Here is a 20,326-nt window from a genome sequence, read left to right as displayed (position 1 = left end):
GATCTCATCTATTCCTTCATCAGCGGGTGACGCTGTCTCCAAAGGCATGGTCGTCGCTTCTCTGGTGGCTCCAGTCGACGCATCTGTTGGATGGAAGGCGGTTCGGCGTTTAGGATTGGACTCTCCTCACCACGGTCGCAAGTCTTTGAGGCTGGGAGGCAGTGACCTTCGAACATTTGTTTCAGGGGCGCTGGTGGATTCACGAATCCGCTCTCCCCATAAACATTCTCGAACTACGGGCAGTATACAAAGCACAACTTTATGCACATCACCGTGCAGAGTTCAATCCGACAATGTCACAACGGTAGCGTACATCAACCTCAGGGCGGCACTCGCAGCCGTGCGGCGATGAGGGAGGTCACCAACATCCTTCTCTGGGCGGAGGAGTATGCTCTGTCCTTTTCGGCGATATTCATTCCAGGAGTGGACAATTGGGAAGCCGATTATCTAAGCCGACAGGACATGCACCCGGGAGAGTGGTTACTCCACCCCCAGGTGTTTTGTCAGCTGGTCCGCCGGTGAGGAAAACCACAGATCGACCTCATGGCGTTCCGCCTGAACCATCAACTGCCTCTGTATTACTCTCGGACGAGGGACCCGGCGGCGGCGGGCGTGGATGCCCTCACAGCTCCTTGGAATTTCCGGTTCATTTACCTCTTTCCTCCTTTCCCGTTGTTGCCTCGGGTTCTGCAACACATCAAGAGAGAAGACGCTCTGGTCCTCCTGGTGGCTCCAAATTGGCCGCGCAGGGCTTGGTACACCACCCTACACCTGTTGTCAGTAGCCGAGCCTTGGCCCCTGCCACTACGGGACGATCTGCTATGACAGGGTCCTTTTCGTTATCTAGACTTACGCAGGCTACGTTTGACGGCGTGGCTGTTGAGAAGGCCATCTTGAAAAGGAAGGGGATTCCTCGTACGGTTATACCTACTATGCTTCAGGCTAGAAAGTCAGTCACCTCGTCTCACTACTACCGCATTTGGATGGCCTATGTGGCCTGGTGTGAACGTCGAGAGTTTTCTCCTACAGTTTTTCACTTAGCCAGTCTTCTCAGTTTTTTGCAGGCAGGTTTCTTGGCAGGCTTAAGACTGGGTTCACTAAAGGTGCAGGTCTCTGCTCTTTCGGTTTTCTTCCAGAAAAAGTTAGCCTTGCTGCCGGAAGTTCAGACTTTCTTTCAGGGGGTTCTACGAATTCAGCCTCCCTTTCGCCCTCCGACAGCACCATTGGACCTCAATCTGGTCCTCTCTTTTCTGCAGTCTTCGTTGTTTGAGCCTCTGGAGTCGGTGGAGATGAAATATCTCACCTGGAAGGTGGTCCTTCTCCTGGCTCTGGCTTCGGCCAGACGGGTGTCGGAACTTGGGGCTCTCTCTTGTCCACCTCCTTACCTGGTATTTCATGCAGGACCGAGCTCTGTACTCGCATGTCTTTTCTACCGAAGGTGGTGTCCGATTTTCACATCAATCAGCCACTTGTGGTTCCGGCTCTCTCGGTGGACTCTCCGGATTCGAGATCGTTGGACGTTGTCAGGGCGCTCAAGATCTATGTGGATAGGACTTCGGCTATTCGGAAGTCGGACTCTTTATTTGTTCTATACGATGCTGCCCGCCGTGGTTGGCTGGCTTCTAAGCAAACTTTGTCCCGATGGATTCGACTGACCATCAGACAGGCTTATTTGGCAGCTTCTCGGGAACCTCTGTCTTCAATTTCAGCGCACTCTACGCGCTCTGTGGGGCCCTTGTGGGCAGCTGCCCGCGGAGTCTCCATGACTACTTTATGTCGGGCGGCTACTTGGTCGGGCCAACATACGTTTGTCAAATTTTACAGGTTTGACACTTTTGCGGCTTCTGCATCGCAGTTTGGCCGAGCGGTTTTACAGGACTTTCAGCGCTCTCCCTCCCGTCTTGGGAGGTCTGGGACATCCCCATTGTGACTGCGCTCCAGTGTCCCCTAGTGGATGAAGGAGAAATCAGGATTTTGGTACTTACCGATAAATCCCTTTCTCCGATTCCACAAGGGACACTGGACGCCCACCCGGCGCTGTTTCCTCCTTTTTTCGCTTAACGGTTTGCAGGTCACTATGTGACTGCTTGTTTGGTTCAGGTTAACCTTTTTTTCAGAAAGGTTTCCAGTTTTGTTTCATGTTATCCTGGTTTACATGGCTTTCGTTAACCTCCTCTACTTTAACGTTTGTCTATTCCAGCTCTCCTCGGGCACAGTTTTACGTAGACTGGCTTGGAGGGGGGACATAGTAGGCGAGGAGCTAGCCACAGTGTTAGAGTTTTAAAGTGACAGCTCCCAGTTACTGCCTACTATTTCCCCATTTTAACTGAGCTCCAGTGTCCCCTGTGGAATCGGAGAAAGGAATTTATCGGTAAGTACCAAAATCCTGATTTTTCTGCTATCAACAATAATTTTTATAAAGTTTTTCCAATTTAATGAGGGAGGAGGAAGAGAAGAAAGGAAAAAAAAAAGAAGGGGGAAGGGTAGACCAGGTAAACCTGTACAAGAAATTATTGTACAGTGCATAGAAAAACATTTGTAATGTATCACAGTCAACAGTAGTAAGGCATATAGCAGGAAACTAAGGAGAGATTGTTAATCAGGAGTCTCATTAAGGGGTTGATGTATGAAGTAATGAAAAGAGTGAATAAGTGGACTAGTGGAGACTAGCAACCAATCATGGGGTAACATTTATCAAGTAGATTCTATAAAATTATGGGTATAATCTGATTGGTTTCTATGGGCTACTTATCCACTGTTTTCACTGCTTGATACACCAAAGGAAGGGGAAGAATCTGCAGACAGGGCTGGATTTACTGCAAGGCAACCTTGCCGCTCGCCTAGCTTGTGGTGGGTCTCAAGGTGCCCGTGGCTGTGCCCCACAAAATCAGGTCCATCCATTACGAAGGCTGGTTTCTATGTTGTACTTTTAAATGTTTACAGGGGCTCAGTAACGAGGCTCAGACCAGTAATATCACTAATACTGGCACTGGACTCTGTTACTGTGCTTCTGCCAAACAGGTTCCCAGAGGAGCACTGCGCGCCCACCGCGTGACGTCATGACTCGTCCCACACTCCCAGAGTCCCACTACAGTCAGACAGTGCCCCGCCCTAGCACAGCAGCATGCAGTAAGTGAAGTGATGAGCGGACGGACAGAGAGAGGCTTAGGGTGGTGTTGTGACAAGGTGCCATGTCAGGCAGGTAAACATATATTACTACATCATGATGATGATTCTTTTACCAATAATTTTTTATGCTATTGTGCCCTGGTACTAATATACTTGTAATAAAAGGCAGTCCGCTCCCTCACTACTGGATCTGGTAGGGTCTTCTGGACGTGCCCTCTCCTTCACAAATTTTTGGGAAGATATTTCTCTTTGATTAATAGTGTGCGTAGTCTGTCCCTGGTCCCCTCTTCTTCTCTAGCGCTCCTTCACCTTTATCCTGCATCCATCCTACCTCATCTACGGTATGTGTTAGGCCATATTTTGATAGCTACTCATGCTGCATTATTACAATGCTGGAAGCAGTCTCTTCCCCCTCCTTTACTTAAAGTGGTTCATAAAATCCATTTTTATTTCACCATGGAAACGTCTTCTGTTCCCTACTCTACTTCAACTTCATCCCCTCTCATGAAGTGGATGGCTTGCCACGAATACATTACAGTAGGCGAGTGTGCCCGCTATTTGACCAACTCATCTGCGATGGACACATTACCAATTGGCCTAAATTAAGTAAATTCTCCTTGAGAGATCCTTTCATTCTCCGAAAGTTATTATGCTTGTATCGTTTTTTTTTGTTTGCAGCACTCTTAACATTATTACTTAATGTACATTGATATGTGTATTTTACTTATGTACCCCATCACCCTTCTCCTTCTCTCACCCCCCCCTTTTTCTGTATCCTTCCCCTTGAAAATTACAATACAAATTATTGAAGTGAAAAAAAAAGGGGGGGGGGGGGGGTATGGGGTCTGCCAGTGTTAACGCCTGTACGACTCCCAATTCCTAGCGCTATTTCATAACAGGCTTGTGTTTTGTATGTATGGAGTAACAGGGAGAAGGCTTTATTGTGCTAAGAGGGAAAACTTATGGTCAGGGTATTAGGGTTAGTTTAGGGGTTTGAGTTAGGGTATGGTTAGGTTATTAAGGTTAATTGAGGTGTTTGGGTTAGGGTGTTAGCGATAGGGTATTATGGTTGGTGTAGCGGTTTGGAAACCAGTATCTTGCCTAGGGCACCATGACGTCTCTGTTGAGATTGTACATAGGATTACATGAATGTTGTTTTTCTAATGAATATCTGAAATGAATTCATTGTGTTTCAGATGAAGGCAACAGAGAAGCATCTAAGAACCCCCAAACAGAAGGCGCTTCAAGGCCCACAGAAGAACCACAGACAGTTTTGGTTATTATTACAGCACTAGTAATAAAGGCACAGTGTGTGTGTGTGTGTGTGTGTGTGTGTGTGTGTGTGTGTGTGTGTGTGTGTGTATGTGTATGTATATATATATCTATATATATATATATATATATATATAGATATATATTCGTTGTTTACATGTCAATATTTCTGGAGACCGTCCATCGTGTCCTGTACCATGTTCTACAAGATGCTCTCCTCCTCAACAACTGACTTAAGGCCTGATTCTGAGTCACATGCAGCTCTGAATGCGGCCACATCTAGTGATTTTGCCGCATGTGGCGTAGGCTGCATACGCATCCTTGAGAACAGACATGTGATGCAGATCTTAGTTGTTTCTCTGAATCAACCAAAATGGCATTTCTGAAAAATATCTGGGTAGCAGCAATGTGAACACTTGCAAGAGAATAGTCTCACAGGTGTGTCATGAACTATTCATGTGTCTGCACTGTGGACAGCAACTTCAGGCACATCTCCTGCACCTAGTGTGGTGTGCAGATAATAGTGATGACGGCTGCTCTAACGTATGGAAGAGTGGGGCGGTGAGTTCGGATTGGAAGGTGCATATAGTAGCTTTAGCATTCCCTTTGCAGCAAGCAGCCAGAGATGTGTTTGCATGAATGGCCTGAAACAGAGATGTAGGTAGACCTGATGGTTTACGTACCTCTCCAATATTTGTGGATCTGCATGTGCACAGGACCCATTCTATGCATGTTCAGAATGAGTCCTGTGTGATCTCTCGCAATTCGCACTTAGCCACAGTATGACTGACATAACGCAAAAAAACATTTTGTGGGGTGTGGGAGGAGCGGCGAAGGGGACCGTTCCACAAAACAGGAGTATATCATCTCTGTTTTTTAAGAGTTCCCAGGCCAGGCTCTGAGTGTTTGGATGCAGATTTTTTGGCCCTGACAGAAGTGTTCCGGCGGCCAATATGACTAAGCTGAGGTTTACTCAGATGGCCGAAGGCTGCGACCAATGGTCGTGTTGGTGATCTGATGCTGTGTCTTCGGACAGAGTACTAGGATCAGCCCTACATGCAGGAGTCTTTTTCCTACAGACGCCTCCTGCTGCATTAGAATATTTGAGCATCCCTGCTGCCTCCAAAGACGCATCAGCGTGCACAGACTGCATCCATCTCTAGATCAGGACCTAAGTGAGTGGTTCAGTAGCAGAGCACTTTATAGAGTATAGAGTTGGAGTACTGATATGGCTGAAGTCTTCCATTTAAATGTACATTATAAATAAAACTTGTTCTAAGATTTTAAACAGACAAAAGAGATTTAACGCTTAACTGGCTATTTTTCCCTTCAAAACCATTCATAAAGTTGTTTTTTAAAATGTTATATTTAAATATTATTTAATGCATATCTGCAGAATGGGTCTCCTCATCAAAAACAGGGAGACACAGTGGGGCTGCACGGTTGCATGGGATCGGACCATGCCAGTTAAATGGTTAACAATGGTCCGACTCTAAACCACAGGTTCTCAAACTCGGTCCTCAGGACCCCACACAGTGCATGTTTTGCAGGTCTCCTCACAGAATCACAAGTGAAATAATTAGCTCACCTGTGAACCTTTTAAAATGTCTGTGATTAATTAATACACCTGTGCACCTGCTGGGTTACTTGCAAAACATGCACTGTGTGGGGTCCTGAGGACCGAGTTTGAGAACCTGTGGTCTAAACATTTATTACCTGATAGGAACAAAAGTCTCTGGTGGAGCAGCAGTTGGTATCCATATGGATTTATCCTCTGTTCCTTTCTCACTTTTCACTCACTAATTTCCTGTAAGAGTACAGGCAGAGATCAGGTAGAACTGGGTGCTTGCCTGCTTGGCCTTAGGTATATGATAATTTCTTATGTTGAGACGTACACCGGTACTGTCTTCATCATTTCCTAGACCTCATGTAGGTTAAGATTGTCCATCCTTTGCCTCTTACCCAAGCTTACAGCTACCGACTATGTATGTATTTGTTGATTTCGCTGATGTGACTTAAAAATACCTTATGTTGAAACACTGTAACTATACCGGTTTTTCTCCGGTTTTTGGTTTGTCTATATCATGAAGGTCTTCCCTGTTCTTGTTTTTCTATAAAAAATCTAATAAAAATTGTTGAATTAAAAAAAAGAGTACAGGCAGAGGACAGGGATATAACCAGCACAGAAATTGATCTCTAATCTGTGCCAATTATTATGCCCACACAGACATTGGCATATAGTAGTCAGTGATAATAATATGAAAGCACCATTTTCTCACGGTTAGCCCTGAGCTGCCATGTAATGCCGTAGGCAGATCTGCATGCAGATCAGTGGAACAATTAGAATACAGCATTGGAAATCTGTGGTGTGGATGAGTGTTGTCTTGTCTATACAGTTGTTTATAATGTCTGTGGCAGACTCCAGTGCCGTCTTTTTGTATGGGCTCCGCCCCAAGAGCCCCAGGAGTATAAGGTCCCTAGGCTGATAGAAGAGGGTCCCCTCTTTCCAGAGATACCAGATTTCTGAAAATCTGCCCTGGGGAACTGGAGATATCTGACTTGAAAGCAGCGGTCCCTATCCAAGCCTGTTAATTGCTCTTCCCAGCCATATATCTCCGGTTCTATCTGACTTGGAGTTTTTCTGATGGTATACTCCAAAACCTGGGACTCTCCCCTTTCAGTGGACACTGGCAGCTTGTCTCTACTGTGCCCAGAACCAGATATATCAGCCTTCCAGCAGCTGGTCCCTGCTTAAGCTCCACACGCCTAATATGCAGTTTTAGATTTTCGTTGGTGGATTGCTCTGACTCCTGAACTCTGATCCGCAAGTCCCCAGAACCTCCTGAAAGGTGGGACTCTCTAGTTTTTTATCCCATTCAAATCTAAGAAATATATTTTCAGGATCTTGAGATATCTGTAGTCAAGCAAGCTGCCCTCCCACCGTAAAATTATAAATATTAAGCTCACTCCACTATCCACTCCTCCCCTGCATATTAAACAACCCCTACCACCCTGGAAGTCATGTACCAGGGCCCCTTCATTCAGCCCAATGCCCCCTTCTACAGATTAGTGTTCTCCCTCCCGCCCCATCTCCCACCATCTGTGCAGTAAAGGAGTAATTAGCAGAAATTACAGCTCCAGGTCCTACATGCTGAGCGGAAGATAGAACATCCACAACCGCCCGCGGGACATCAAAGCTGCCGCTGGAGGATGGGTAGGGGGCCCAGGGCATTGCTGTGCTCAGGAGCCTACACTACTGTTAAGACGGCCCTGGCAGACTCCCATGGCTAGATTAAGCATTGGCTTGCTGCTTTGGACACAAAATTTAAACCAGCAACAATATTAAGGGGCATATTTATCAATGCTGTTTTGCAGGGTATCTCCCATAAACAGCATCAGTAATATGTAAGAAGGGGAGACCGCAGATAAGATATCTCCAATACCTGATGCAGTCTCTGGTTTTCTTTACAAAATGATGGACTACATAATGCACAATGTTTTCAGTCCACTCTATTGCAGGAAGCCAGGAAGTAAGGCGTTTGCATATACGATCACTTTACTTTATACTGTTCGCCAAGAAGGGCTCTTATTTGTATCGGGATGATACTGTACTTTCAGGCAAACAAAGATTCCTTATTTTGCGAATCTTCATTTCCAAAGGCAGGCCACAGTTATTAATAAATGTGCCCCTAAATGCAAACATTCTTGTTTTGCAGTTAATCTTATTGACATTCTATCCGCTCTGAACAAGATATTACATGACTATGTTTGGGGAGGGAGAAAACCTAGGTTTAAGCACCAGACTCTCTTTAGACGCAACACCCAGGGGGGTCTGCAATTACCACTGTTTTCAGCTTATTATCAGGCGTCTTTGCCAAACAGAATACTGGATTGTACTAGAAATTCGGGTGATAATGGGTTTCAATTGAATCATTCTCCACCGACTCCCACTTGTCTTTAGTGCCGTGGTTGTCAAAATTAGGCCATAGTGATCACCCTACTGTAGGTCCTACTCTACTGTTGTGGAAGAGGCTGCGGGTGAAGCTAAATATTACGTCACCAATATCCCAATTGACTCCCATTTGTGCATAATCCCTAATTTCTACCGGGTAGTGTGGAAAGGGCCGCTGCTCCTTGGAAGTTGGCGGGTGTCACTAGGATTTATGATGTTTTACAAGGGGACCGCATCAAATCCTTTGAGACATTGTTAGTGGAATCAGGCCTTCATAAGTCGGATTATTGGTTCGATATACAGGCCCGCCACTTTATTTCCTCCTTTGGGAGACTAAACACGTGGGTCAAAGAGCTGACCATGTTTGAGAAACTATGTTTGCAACCGCACTCCCCCACTCATACTATCTCCTCCATATACCAATTTCTCCTATCACCTGCCCTCTAATACAACTTACCAAGTGCAGTGGGACAGGGATTTCCTACTTAAGGGGATAGCAGTGAATTGGAATAAGGTGTATCAAGTAACCAGCGCTTGCTCCACCAGTATGGACGTAGTGGAGACCCAATTTAAACTTTTATCTAGATGGTACCGTTGCCCAACTGTTGTCCATAAATATTTTCCCGGGGTGTCTCCAATGTGTTGGAGAAGTGGCACGGAATTGGGCTCACTGATACACATTTGGTGGGACTGTTTATCGATAGTCCCATTTTGGGAAGGAATTCAAAAAATAGCCGCCGAGGTGTTGGGCTTCCCTGTCCCCTCGGGACCTGATTTTTGGTTACTCTCCCATACCGATATTCCTATCTCTAAATATAAGAAATCCTTATTACGGCACATGAATAACGCCGCTAGAGCAGTTGTCCCGGTTCGTTAGCGCTCTATGTCTCCTCCTACTGTGTGGGACTGGTGTCAACGTATGGACTTTTATCAGTCTATGGACGAAATTTACTTTTCCACACCCGAAAAACAGGGGATATATTAAACTATGTGGCTTAGCTGGCAGGACTTTAAACTAACACCAACTTATCTGGCTCTGGTACCCGTATCTTCTCCTGGGTAGGAAAGGATTCGATTTGCCATCCTACTAGTTCACCAATGGGTTTACCTTTCCTTCCTCCTCTCTTTGGTTTAAGGACGTGTAACACGGTAGTTTTCTACGGATGACTTAGATGCCCTTATTGATGGTTCCCTCCAGCCGAGTGGCTCCCTTTCTTTCTTTCCTTCCTGCTTTCTCTTTGTCCTTTGTCTTCTTCTTCCGTTCCTCTCCTCTTTGTCTCTTCTCCTCTAAACTCTGCTTTTCTCTTTATTTCTGAGTATGACGGAATCTGATATATCTCAAATTTCTCTTCCCTTTTTTTTTTGGGGGGGGGGGGGGGGGGGGGGGGGGGTTGGACAGATTCTTGTATATTATTGAGTTTTTCAATTTTTATGGCTACCACTTCCAGACGACTGCATCACGTGTTTCCATGTTTCTATATGTCTTCTAATTTGCAGTGTATGTTTGCACTACTGACCTGTACGTGATTGTTCTGTGGCTACTTTGTTATGAAAAACCCTTTTTTATTTAAATAAAGAATTTATAAAAAAAAATATTATTGACATTCTAAATTTCAGGGACAAACCTTCGGGGAATTGGTAACTTGCAAAAGCCACTTAACAAATCTTGCCTCTTGAGTAACTTGAGAAAATGATATCACAAGATGAGACTGCCTGCTACAGATCAGTGATCAATGTATTCTTCAATCTTTCATAGTTGCTTCAGTTTTGGAGTGTTTTCCAATCTTCGTCACCTTTCTCCTTGTCTAACTAAAGTCATTCTTCACTCCTCCTCTCTAGATGGAGAATACGAAGATAGAAGGTCTACCCGACATACAAAACCAATTACTGGGGTCAAGGAGCCCAATGGAAATAGGTGAGAAAGGACACCGCTGGTGTAGTTATACAGTAATTAACTTGAACTTTCATTTTTTTTAATTACATTTTAACTTTATTCTTCGTGCATACATCAAGCTGCCTGTGTGTTTTCTTAGCCCCGGCAGCTTGTGGGAATACCCTAATTCATCTTGTACTGTATATGCAGAATGGGATGTAGTTATGTTACCGGCGGTCGGGATACCGCCGGTCAGTATACCGACGCCGGCATCCCGACCAACAAACATCCTGACAGTCGGCCTGCCAACTAACATGGACTATTCCCTCTCATGGGTGTCCACGACACCCATAGAGTAGGAATAGAACTTGTGGTGAACGCAGGCTTCCCCGCCGGCAACTTGGCGGCTGGGATCCCGGTGTCAGGATGCTGACCGCCGGGATGCCAACCGTCGGTATCACAATCCCAACCCTGCAGTATACCATTTCAATTTGTTTGAAACAAGCAAACTCATACCATAAAGCTCATAGTATAAAGCTCATACCATAAAGCTCGTACCATAAAGCTTAAACTGCTCTCTTTTTAGATCAGACTATTGCACCATTGCAATAGTTGCTATACTCCATTGCTAGCGTACACTATGAGGCTAATTCAGGTTCACACGTAAGTCTGTTTTCTGGGCAGATTTTGTTATTTGCAGCATTGCACTAGGGGATGTAGGCAGTACAAACCGCGCCAAGTGACACCATCCGAGGTGGTGACCCCACAATAGCAGAGCTGCCCTCTTATATTTGGGTTACCTCCTCGGTTGGTGTATCCACAATGTGCGGGAGAAAGTGTGGACTTACCCCTCTGGTGCTCGTGAGGAGTCTGCACTGGGTGACACCAGCATTAGTGATTTGTTGCACTGTGCACGCACAGTAGCTGAACATACACAACTTTGAACTACGGTTGGTTCAGAGTCCTGCACATCTCAGTCACATCTCAACATAGATACGGCCAGCTCTGGATACAGGCGGAGATCTATGGCCAATTTGCGTGCAATTCTGAATTGGCCTCTAGTGTTTTAGAAGTCTGATTCCCAGAGAAATAAGTTACATACAGTATATCCAGAAACCAGAGCCATCCTAAGAAAAAATGGAATTTGAGGTCCCACGGGAAAGAATTGAACCTGAAATTTTTACTTCAAGCTAATATTGTGAATGTGCTGAGCTGATATTTTACATACTTTTAATATTGCATAGGGTGCAATAATAAACCCTACTGCATTTTAAACTTAAAATAACTCAGAATTTGGGTTGATTTTTTGGACTAGTCATCCAATCTGGCTTTGTCATTGAGCATTTTTATTTTAGTATATAAATGCAGACAGACTTCCACTTACTTCCCCTCCTATCCAGGATGTCTTACCGAACCAGTCACCTGGAGGAATCATCAGATCCATCCTAAAGTAACAGATTTGGCTGAGGAAGCTGCTGTTATCCCACCATCACCTTCATCATCATCATCATCATCATCATCATCATCAGGTCAGTAAGTCACATCACCTGATATAGAATTAGATGCAGGCCTGAATCTTTAGCAACACTCAAGCCTGAAGAGATTCATCATGTGATGTTGTACAGTTTGAACACATGATATTACATTTCCTAAGGGCTCTTGTTTTCTAACATTGGAAATCTGAGTGTTTATTATTCTTATAGGTGAGATCACATGTACAGGAATGCCAACACAACAATCCGCTACCAGATAATAAAGAGGAACAAAACTTCCTGTAGGCTAGTGGTTCCCAAACTCAGGGGCAGATTTATTAAGCTCGGTGAAGTGATAAAGTGGAAGGTGATAAAGGACCAGCCAATCAGCTCCTAACTGCCATGTCACAGGCTGTGTTTGAAAAATGTCAGTTAGGATCTGATTGGCTGGTCCTTTATCACCTTACAATTTATCACTTCACCGAGCTTAATAAATCAGTCCTCAAGGCACCCCAACACAGGGGCGGATCTAGACATTTCTTTATTTTTCTTTTCTTTTTTTTTATTTCTTTTTTTGGGGGGAGGGGGAATTTAATGATTTATGTAAGCCATTTCAGTCTGTTTTGATAGCGCAGTGATTTAGCCTGACACCCTCTCTGGATCCAGCTCCTCCCCTTTACAGTTTTTTTTTGTCACATGTATTATTGCTATATCTATCTATCTATCTATCTATCTATCTATCTATCTATCTATCTATCTAATGGCAGGGTGTACAAAGGGCAAAAATGCATCCAGAACTCTGAAAATGACGTTTTTGAAGTTTAAGCTGCATTTCTATTAGATGGCATTACTCAGAAATGTAGTAGTTATGTGATTGCAATGACTGTGCCTATCGGGTAGGCTGTCCTTTGTGATTCGAATTGCATTTCTGGGTACATACCCAGTCAAAACTCTAAAACCTGCAGACTCAGTTTTGATCGCATGTTAGTGTTGTTAGCCTTGTTAGCACATCCTACCCTGTGTGCATGTTTATGTACATGTACAATACAAAGTGTGTAAAATGCATGTATACAAACTCACATGCTACAGTAAAATCAGTGATGAGAACAGAGCTGCCCGGCTAATGCAGAGCACCCATTCCTTGGCATCTCTTTCCCAGAAACATACAGACAGTTCCCCCTGCACAATGCCAGGGTCACACAGCACCAGACCCTGCTCAAAGTTGGTAGCAGAAGGTGCCAATAGACAAGTGGCAGCAACGACTGGGTGCCCAAATCTGCAGCCACTTACCTGAGTGAGGCAGGGCAGGGAGAACATGTTGTCTGGTGTGTGCAGACTATGGAGGGTACAGTGTGGCCAGGATCTGTTGCTGCTATTACATATCTAACGCTGTAGACGTAAGCAATGGTTAGCATGACTGCCTCACAGCACTGAGGTCATTGGTTCAGTTCCCACCATGGCCCTAACTGTGTGGAGTTTGTATATTCTCTCCATGTTTGCGTGGGTTCCCTCTGGGTACTCCAGTTTCCTCCCACAGTCCAAAAATATACTGGTAGGTTAATTGTCTCCCAACAAAATTAACTCTAGTGTGTAAGTGTGTGTATGTACATAGGCAGACTAGATGGGTCTAGTGGAAGCCTGACAAACTGTCCTCTATTTATATTGGGATAGATAGATAGATAGATAGATAGATAGATAGATAGATAGATAGATAGAGATATATCTTGACATTGTGTATTGTGCAAATGTGTCACGTATCTTGTTTTTCCTTACTGTAGACTTCTGGCTTCATGTGCGCCTATACTATCAGGACAATCTAGTAACTGAAGTCACCACAAAGACAGCTGAAGGATGTCACATTGTCCCGCTATCATCATCCCAAAGTGAATACAGCCTCGGCCCACCCATCCCACTGGAGATAATCGCACTTCCATCCCCTGAGGATCTACCAGGCTTTCTTTCTCCAGATATGCATATAGTTCTCAAAAAGCTATTAATGCATCTGGACAAAGGAGTTTTACTGTGGGTGGCACCTGAAGGTGTTTTTGTAAAGCGGCAATGCCAGGTCCGTGTCTACTGGAGTGGTCCACTAGCTGTGCACACTGACCAGCCTAACAAATTGGAGAGACATAAGACCTGCAAGGTGTTGGACACTGAGCTTTTCATGAATGGTAAGAGACAAGAATGGAGAGGATCACAGAAAATACTAGGATTATAGGGAGAGAGAAACAGAGAGGTAGTCACTTAGATAAGAGATGAGGGAGAATCACTACCATAGGGAAAAGCTACACAAATTGTGATTGCCTCAAATGATCTCAAAACTGAAACTAGAAACATTAATAACCCCCAGTAGCAATATATCAGCCCCTTCAGGAGAATGCATTATTCCTCCAAGTTTTCCCAATTTAGAAACGTGAATACAATAGTCCACTGGTTCCTAAACTCGGTCCTCAGGACCTCACACAGTTCATGTTTTCCAGGTCACCTGTGGATTTTTAAAATGTGACAGTTGGTGATACACCGTGCACCTGCTGGGTGACCTGGAAAACATGAGCTGTGTGGCTGTGGTGTCCTGAGGACCGAGTTTGAGAACCACTGCGAATAGTCCATGCCTTGGGTCCTGATCCCCATCAACCAATAATGCCCTGTTCTAGAAACAGAGTGATATTAAATGATCTCATGACAGGAGTCAGATGAATGATTGCTCTTACACCTGCACCTTCTACCTCTCTGTTGTAGAGCTTGAGATGTATGTGATGCGCAGTGGCCCAGAGCCCAATTATCAGATCCAACTCTGTTTTGGAGAGGAGTTTCCAGATTCAACCATGAACGCTAAAAAACTAATAACTGCACATGTGAGTATACCACCTCTTCAGAAACCAGTATGTGCTACATTTACAGATAGAGACTTGTGAGTGCACAAATCCGAGAGATACAGTGCACGCAGCTACACTGATACATAACATGTAAGCACATAGTGTATCTTCATATACTATATATATAACCAAAACTGTACCTATAGAGGACTGGATGAGCCAAGCTTGCATATATAAGCTCAGGAGTATACGCCTCATGTATATACACCTGTAAGCAAAGAGTATACTCTTCAGACATACTCACCTGTATATCTTTAATATACACCACAAGTATACACATGGTACACCTAGACTAGAGCATACACTTCAGACATGTAGACCAATATATATATATCTGAAATATACATCTCAGACATACTCCGTTGCATACCTGGAATATACATTTTCATATGCACATTTATTTCTGAAATAAACACATCAGAAATACTCATCTGTTTACTTGGGGTATGAACATCAATCTTACACCGTTATACCTGACATATTCCTCTCAGACAGACTTGCACACTGTGTACCTGGAATATACACCTCAGACATAAACACCTGTACACCTAGTAGAGCATACATTCAGACATACCTCCCTGTATTGGCTAAACATTATGTGCAGGTGCGCTCTGGCTTTGCACTTGTTGTTGGAGCTGCCGGGGTCCAAGAGGGAACCACCCTCTATATAGACAAAATTCAGATGGGTTGCTGGACCTCTGCGCTCTACTGTTATGTGTTCTCACTTAAACTTGTATCACTGAAGTATAGTTAGAATTTTGTATCTGATATGTAATGTAGTATATTTGTGTTGTGAAATGGCAGAAAGGTGGATAAAAATGACAGAAAGGGCTTATAACCCCAATTGTGGTAGAGTGGATGTGAATTGGCAACTATTGGTTTAATGATAATCTAACATATAATGTTGGCGACCAATCGGGAATCTCAGGTGTTTTACTAATAATTGTTTATTCTAAACAAAATATATTACAGTGTAGCATATGTATGCATATAACGGTGTACAGGGGGTTGGTGGTGGAGGAAGGTAGGTAACTACATGCTGGCAGCGGCAAGGTTAAAGTCTCATGAGCCGGTGTCTAGTTCAAAGTTCAATTGGATTATGTACCCGTTCATTTGACAATTTGGTGTTGGAGATGGTTAGGCAGATGTTATGCAGGGAACAGTGCAGATGTAGTGTAGTGGGTGGGTTCTACTAGTTTGGCCTCAATTAGGCCTTTTTTGAGGCTGAAAATAGTTGGACCCACCCACTACACTACATATGGACTGCTCCCTTTGGAAAGACTACATAACTTCTGCCTAATGTAGCACCTACTTGTGTGAGCCTCAAGTCAGTGTTAATTGTTGCAGCCTCATACAGACCCCTGTTAGTGCTTACCACCCGCAAACCTCAGCAGCAACACCAATGTCTAGTATCAAGCAAGGTAAGATTTAGGGGTGAGGGCACTTCTAGGCACACCAGTAACGGCCACCCACTCCTTCCCCCGCCCCTTGCCTAATTTTATTATTTTCATTAATTGATTATAAGTTCTCATCTGATGATAGACAATTGTATAGATTCGTAGAAAAAAATACACTATTAATTTTTTTTTTTTTAATTACTGTATGTATACATATGTACTAAGTAGGACAGCTTACAGGGGCAGTCTGTGCATGTCCTACCCATTTACACTCTATACAAGATGGTACATGGCACCGTACAGTGGAAATATTTAGCAGTTACTGGTACATTTCGGGCTGACAGTACCAACACATGCATCCAACAATTGCTGTGCCTAGACACATGCCTCACATGCCTAATGGGAAATTCGACACTGGTATCAAGGGCAGCCAGACACCCCCACAGAAATGGCCAGGCCATCTCAACTGGTGACCACTGTGCTAATGCTGATGTCATCTGCAGAACACCCGTCACTACTATTATATTAGCATACACAGCTAAGTCCAATCGGGACCGCATGACCGCAGCACTTTGTCTAAACCCACCCCAGTGAGCCACTCAGCCTCTCACTGAGGACTGTGGATCCCTAGCAAGGCATTCTGCACAGTAGCCACCAGGTGGGCTCCAACTGCAGAAGAGGTTGGAGAGGCTTCTGCAGAGGTAGATGGCGGTTTGCATTCACTATAACACCATGGGAGTTGTAAAGCCCTCTTTTTCCCCTTTCTGCCATTTAACAACACAAAGATACTACACCACATTACATATCAGATACAAGATTATACCTGTACTTTAGTGACACAAGTTTAAGTGCAAACACGTAACAGTAGAGGACAGGGTCCAGCAACCCAGTTAAATAAATCACTGTATACCTGGAAATATACACCAGATATACACACCTGGATACCTGGAATATACACCTCACATATGCATACCTGTACACCTAGAGCATACATCTCAGACGTGCACCCTTGTATGTCTGAGATAGTCACTTCAGACACACACACCTGTACTCCTGGAACTTGCAGTACATATCATGCATATAACTTTTTACCTGAAACATACACCTCAGACATACACGCTTGTATACTAGGAATAAACACCTCAAACCGGGTGGTCTTCTGTATGCCGGCGGTCGGGCTCCCGGCGCTCAGTATACCGGCGCCGGGAGCCCGACAGCCGGCATACCGACACTTATTTTCCCTCGTGGGGGTCCACGACCCCCATAGAGGGAGAATAAAATAGTGTGGCGCGCGTAGCGCGCCACCGTGCCCGTAGCGTGGTGAGCGCAGCGAGCCCGCAAGGGGCTCATTTGCGCTCGCCACACTGTCGGTAAGCCGGCGGTCAGGCTCCCGGCGCCGGTATGCTGGTCGCCGGGAGCCCGACCGCCGGCCAGCCGTAGTGAACCCCCTCAAACCAGGGGCAAACGTAGGATATTTATAGGGGGGGGGGTGCCAAATGCAATCTACAATCTTCCAACACTATGGATGGTCTATAGTATAGGCTGCAACAAACATATTTAACTGATATAAATAAAATAAGTGGTCAGGGAAAGGTTAAACATCCCATAATAAATACACAAACATAATAGAACCAGTAGGAGACAGAACTGCACTTTCTGAGCTCACATTGTCCCACCTCATGGTAAGGCTCCTGTCTATTCTTCCTGGCAGCTACTCTTTGGTCCAGTGCAGTGATTGATGGTTCAGATCCACCCACACAGCAAACTTGGTAGAAGAAGCTGCTACCACTGGAGCTTTGCTCTGTCCTTTACACTGCATGTTGTGGTGGCAGCTTTAGTAGTTGTATTATATACTATTGCTGTCATAACTTGAACTGCTGGCCAAGAGGAGGGGGATTTCTGGGCAACTCGAAACCCCACCTGCGTTTGCCAATGCAAACATATAACTTTATACCTGAAACATATACCTAAAACATACTGTATACACCTGTACACCTAGAGTATTCACCCCAGACATACACCCCTGTACACCTGAAATATATACCTCAGATGTACAGTACATCTCAAAATTTACATATAGACATGCACAACTGTACACCTGGAACACTCATCTAAGACGTATATACTGTACTTGTGTACATCTAATGTACAACTCAGTCATACATACCTTTAACCTAGAGAGCGTACATATCTGGTGTACATCTGAGATAAGCTTATATTGCTACTTTACTAACATGTACTTTATTGGTCATTTCCATTCCCAGGTGGAGCCAGTGTTTGCTCGGGAGCGACTTGTGAAGGTAAATAGTTTACAGAAGAGATGACTAACCGCCCAAGCCATTGGTTTCTCTATTCTGCATTGCTCACATATCAGTTATACGATCTCTGCAGTTTTGACCCTATGTATGTTTGTAAGTTGTATTCTGACTGGACTTCTGAACCTGCATACTTCCTTGTCTTACATGATCCCTTGACCCTATAGATTGTAAGCTTGTGAGCAGGAGCCTGCTACCTATGTGTCGCTTGGTTAAAACCAAGCTTTGTTTTACTAATGTCTTTTCAAATGTAAATACAAGCACATATGTGTATCTGGAATATACACCTCAGATATAAACAAATGTACACCTGCAGAGTATTCTGGCGCTATATCAATAAACGGTAATGATAATACAGTAACTACCTGTACATATACTTTTCTGACTGTTAACCCTGAAACGTTGTAAATTCTATTCTGATTCTTTCCCTTGTACATGTGTACGTTCTGTTCTGACTGTCCCCACTACTACATGTGTATTTTCTATTCTGACTGTTCCTGTGCATATTCTATTCTGACTGTCCCCACTATATATATGTACATTCTATTGTGTCTGTTCCTTCTGTACCTGTGTATATTCTGTTGTGACTGTTCCTCGTGTACCTGTGCATATTTTGTTCAGACTGTCCCCACTGTACATGTGTACATTCTATTGTGACTGTTCCTCCTGTACCTGTGCATATTCTATTCAGACTGTCTCCACTGTACATACTGTATGTACATTCTATTGTGACTGTTCCTCCTGTACCTGTGCATATTCTATTCAGACTGTCCCCACTGTACATACTGTATGTACATTCTATTGTGACTGTTCCTCCTGTACCTGTGCATATTCTATTCAGACTGTCTCCACTGTACATACTGTATGTACATTCTATTGTGACTGTTCCTCCTGTACCTGTGCATATTCTATTCAGACTGTCTCCACTGTACATACTGTATGTACATTCTATTGTGACTGTTCCTCCTGTACCTGTGCATATTCTATTCAGACTGTCCCCACTGTACATACTGTATGTACATTCTATTGAGACTGTTCCTCCCGTACCTGTGTATATTCCATTCAGACTGTCCCCACTGTACATGTGTACATTCTATTGAGACTGTTCGTCTCGTACCTGTGTATATTCCATTCTTACTGTTCCTCCTGTATCTGTGCATATTCTATTCAGACTGTCCCCACTGTACATGTGTACATTCTATTGTGACTGTACCTCCTGTACCTGTGCATCATTTTTTCTGACTGCACCCACTATATATGTGTACATTTTATTGTGACTGTTCCTCCTGTACCTGTGTATATTCTATTCAGACTGTCCTCACTCTACATGTGTACATTCTATTGAGACTGTACCTCCTGTACATGTGCATAGTCTATTCTGACTGCCCCCACTGTATATATTTACATTCTATTGTGACTGTTCTTGATGTACCTGTGCATATTCGATTCAGACTGTCCCCACTGTACATACTATATGTACATTCTATTGTGACTGTTCCTCCTGTACCTGTATACATTCTATTGTGACTGTTCTTCCTGTACCTGTGTATATTCTATTGTGACTGTTCTTCCTGTACCTGTGTATATTCTATTGTGACTGTTCCTCCTGTACCTGTGTATATTCTATTGTGACTGTTCCTCCTGTACCTGTGTATATTCTATTGTGACTGTTCTTCCTGTACCTGTGTACATTCTATTGTGACTGTTCCTCCTGTACCTGTGTATATTCTATTGTGACTGTTCCTCCTGTACCTGTGTATATTCTATTGTGACTGTTCCTCCTGTACCTGTGTATATTCTATTGTGACTGTTCCTCCTGTACCTGTGTATATTCTATTGTGACTGTTCCTCCTGTACCTGTGTACATTCTATTGTGACTGTTCCTCCTGTACCTGTGTACATTCTATTGTGACTGTTCCTCCTGTACCTGTGTATATTCTATTCAGACTGTCCCCACTGTACATACTGTATGTACATTCTATTGTGACTGTTCCTCCTGTACCTGTGCATATTCTGTTTAGACTGTTCCCACTGGACATG

General features: G+C 44.1%; 1 protein-coding gene across 1 annotated transcript in view; it reads left to right on the top strand.

Annotated features, from left to right (window-relative positions):
• The window catches only part of LOC135057244 (interferon regulatory factor 4-like), an 89,192-nt gene extending 70,138 nt beyond the window's left edge, over nt 1-19,054 (top strand). The window contains exons 4-9 of the mRNA XM_063963135.1: nt 4,326-4,405; nt 10,193-10,268; nt 11,627-11,755; nt 13,477-13,869; nt 14,438-14,553; nt 18,236-19,054. Coding sequence (XP_063819205.1) covers nt 4,326-4,405; nt 10,193-10,268; nt 11,627-11,755; nt 13,477-13,869; nt 14,438-14,553; nt 18,236-18,295 — 854 coding nt within the window. The 3' untranslated portion in view covers nt 18,296-19,054. The remainder of the gene's footprint in view (nt 1-4,325; nt 4,406-10,192; nt 10,269-11,626; nt 11,756-13,476; nt 13,870-14,437; nt 14,554-18,235) is intronic.
• Nucleotides 19,055-20,326: the final 1,272 nt, after the last annotated feature.

This window comes from Pseudophryne corroboree, chromosome 3 (genome assembly GCF_028390025.1).
Source record: "Pseudophryne corroboree isolate aPseCor3 chromosome 3, aPseCor3.hap2, whole genome shotgun sequence".
NCBI classification, from domain to species: Eukaryota; Metazoa; Chordata; class Amphibia; order Anura; family Myobatrachidae; genus Pseudophryne; species Pseudophryne corroboree.
The sequence above is the reverse complement of the archived record's forward strand: the minus strand, read 5'-3'. Positions and strand labels throughout refer to the sequence as shown.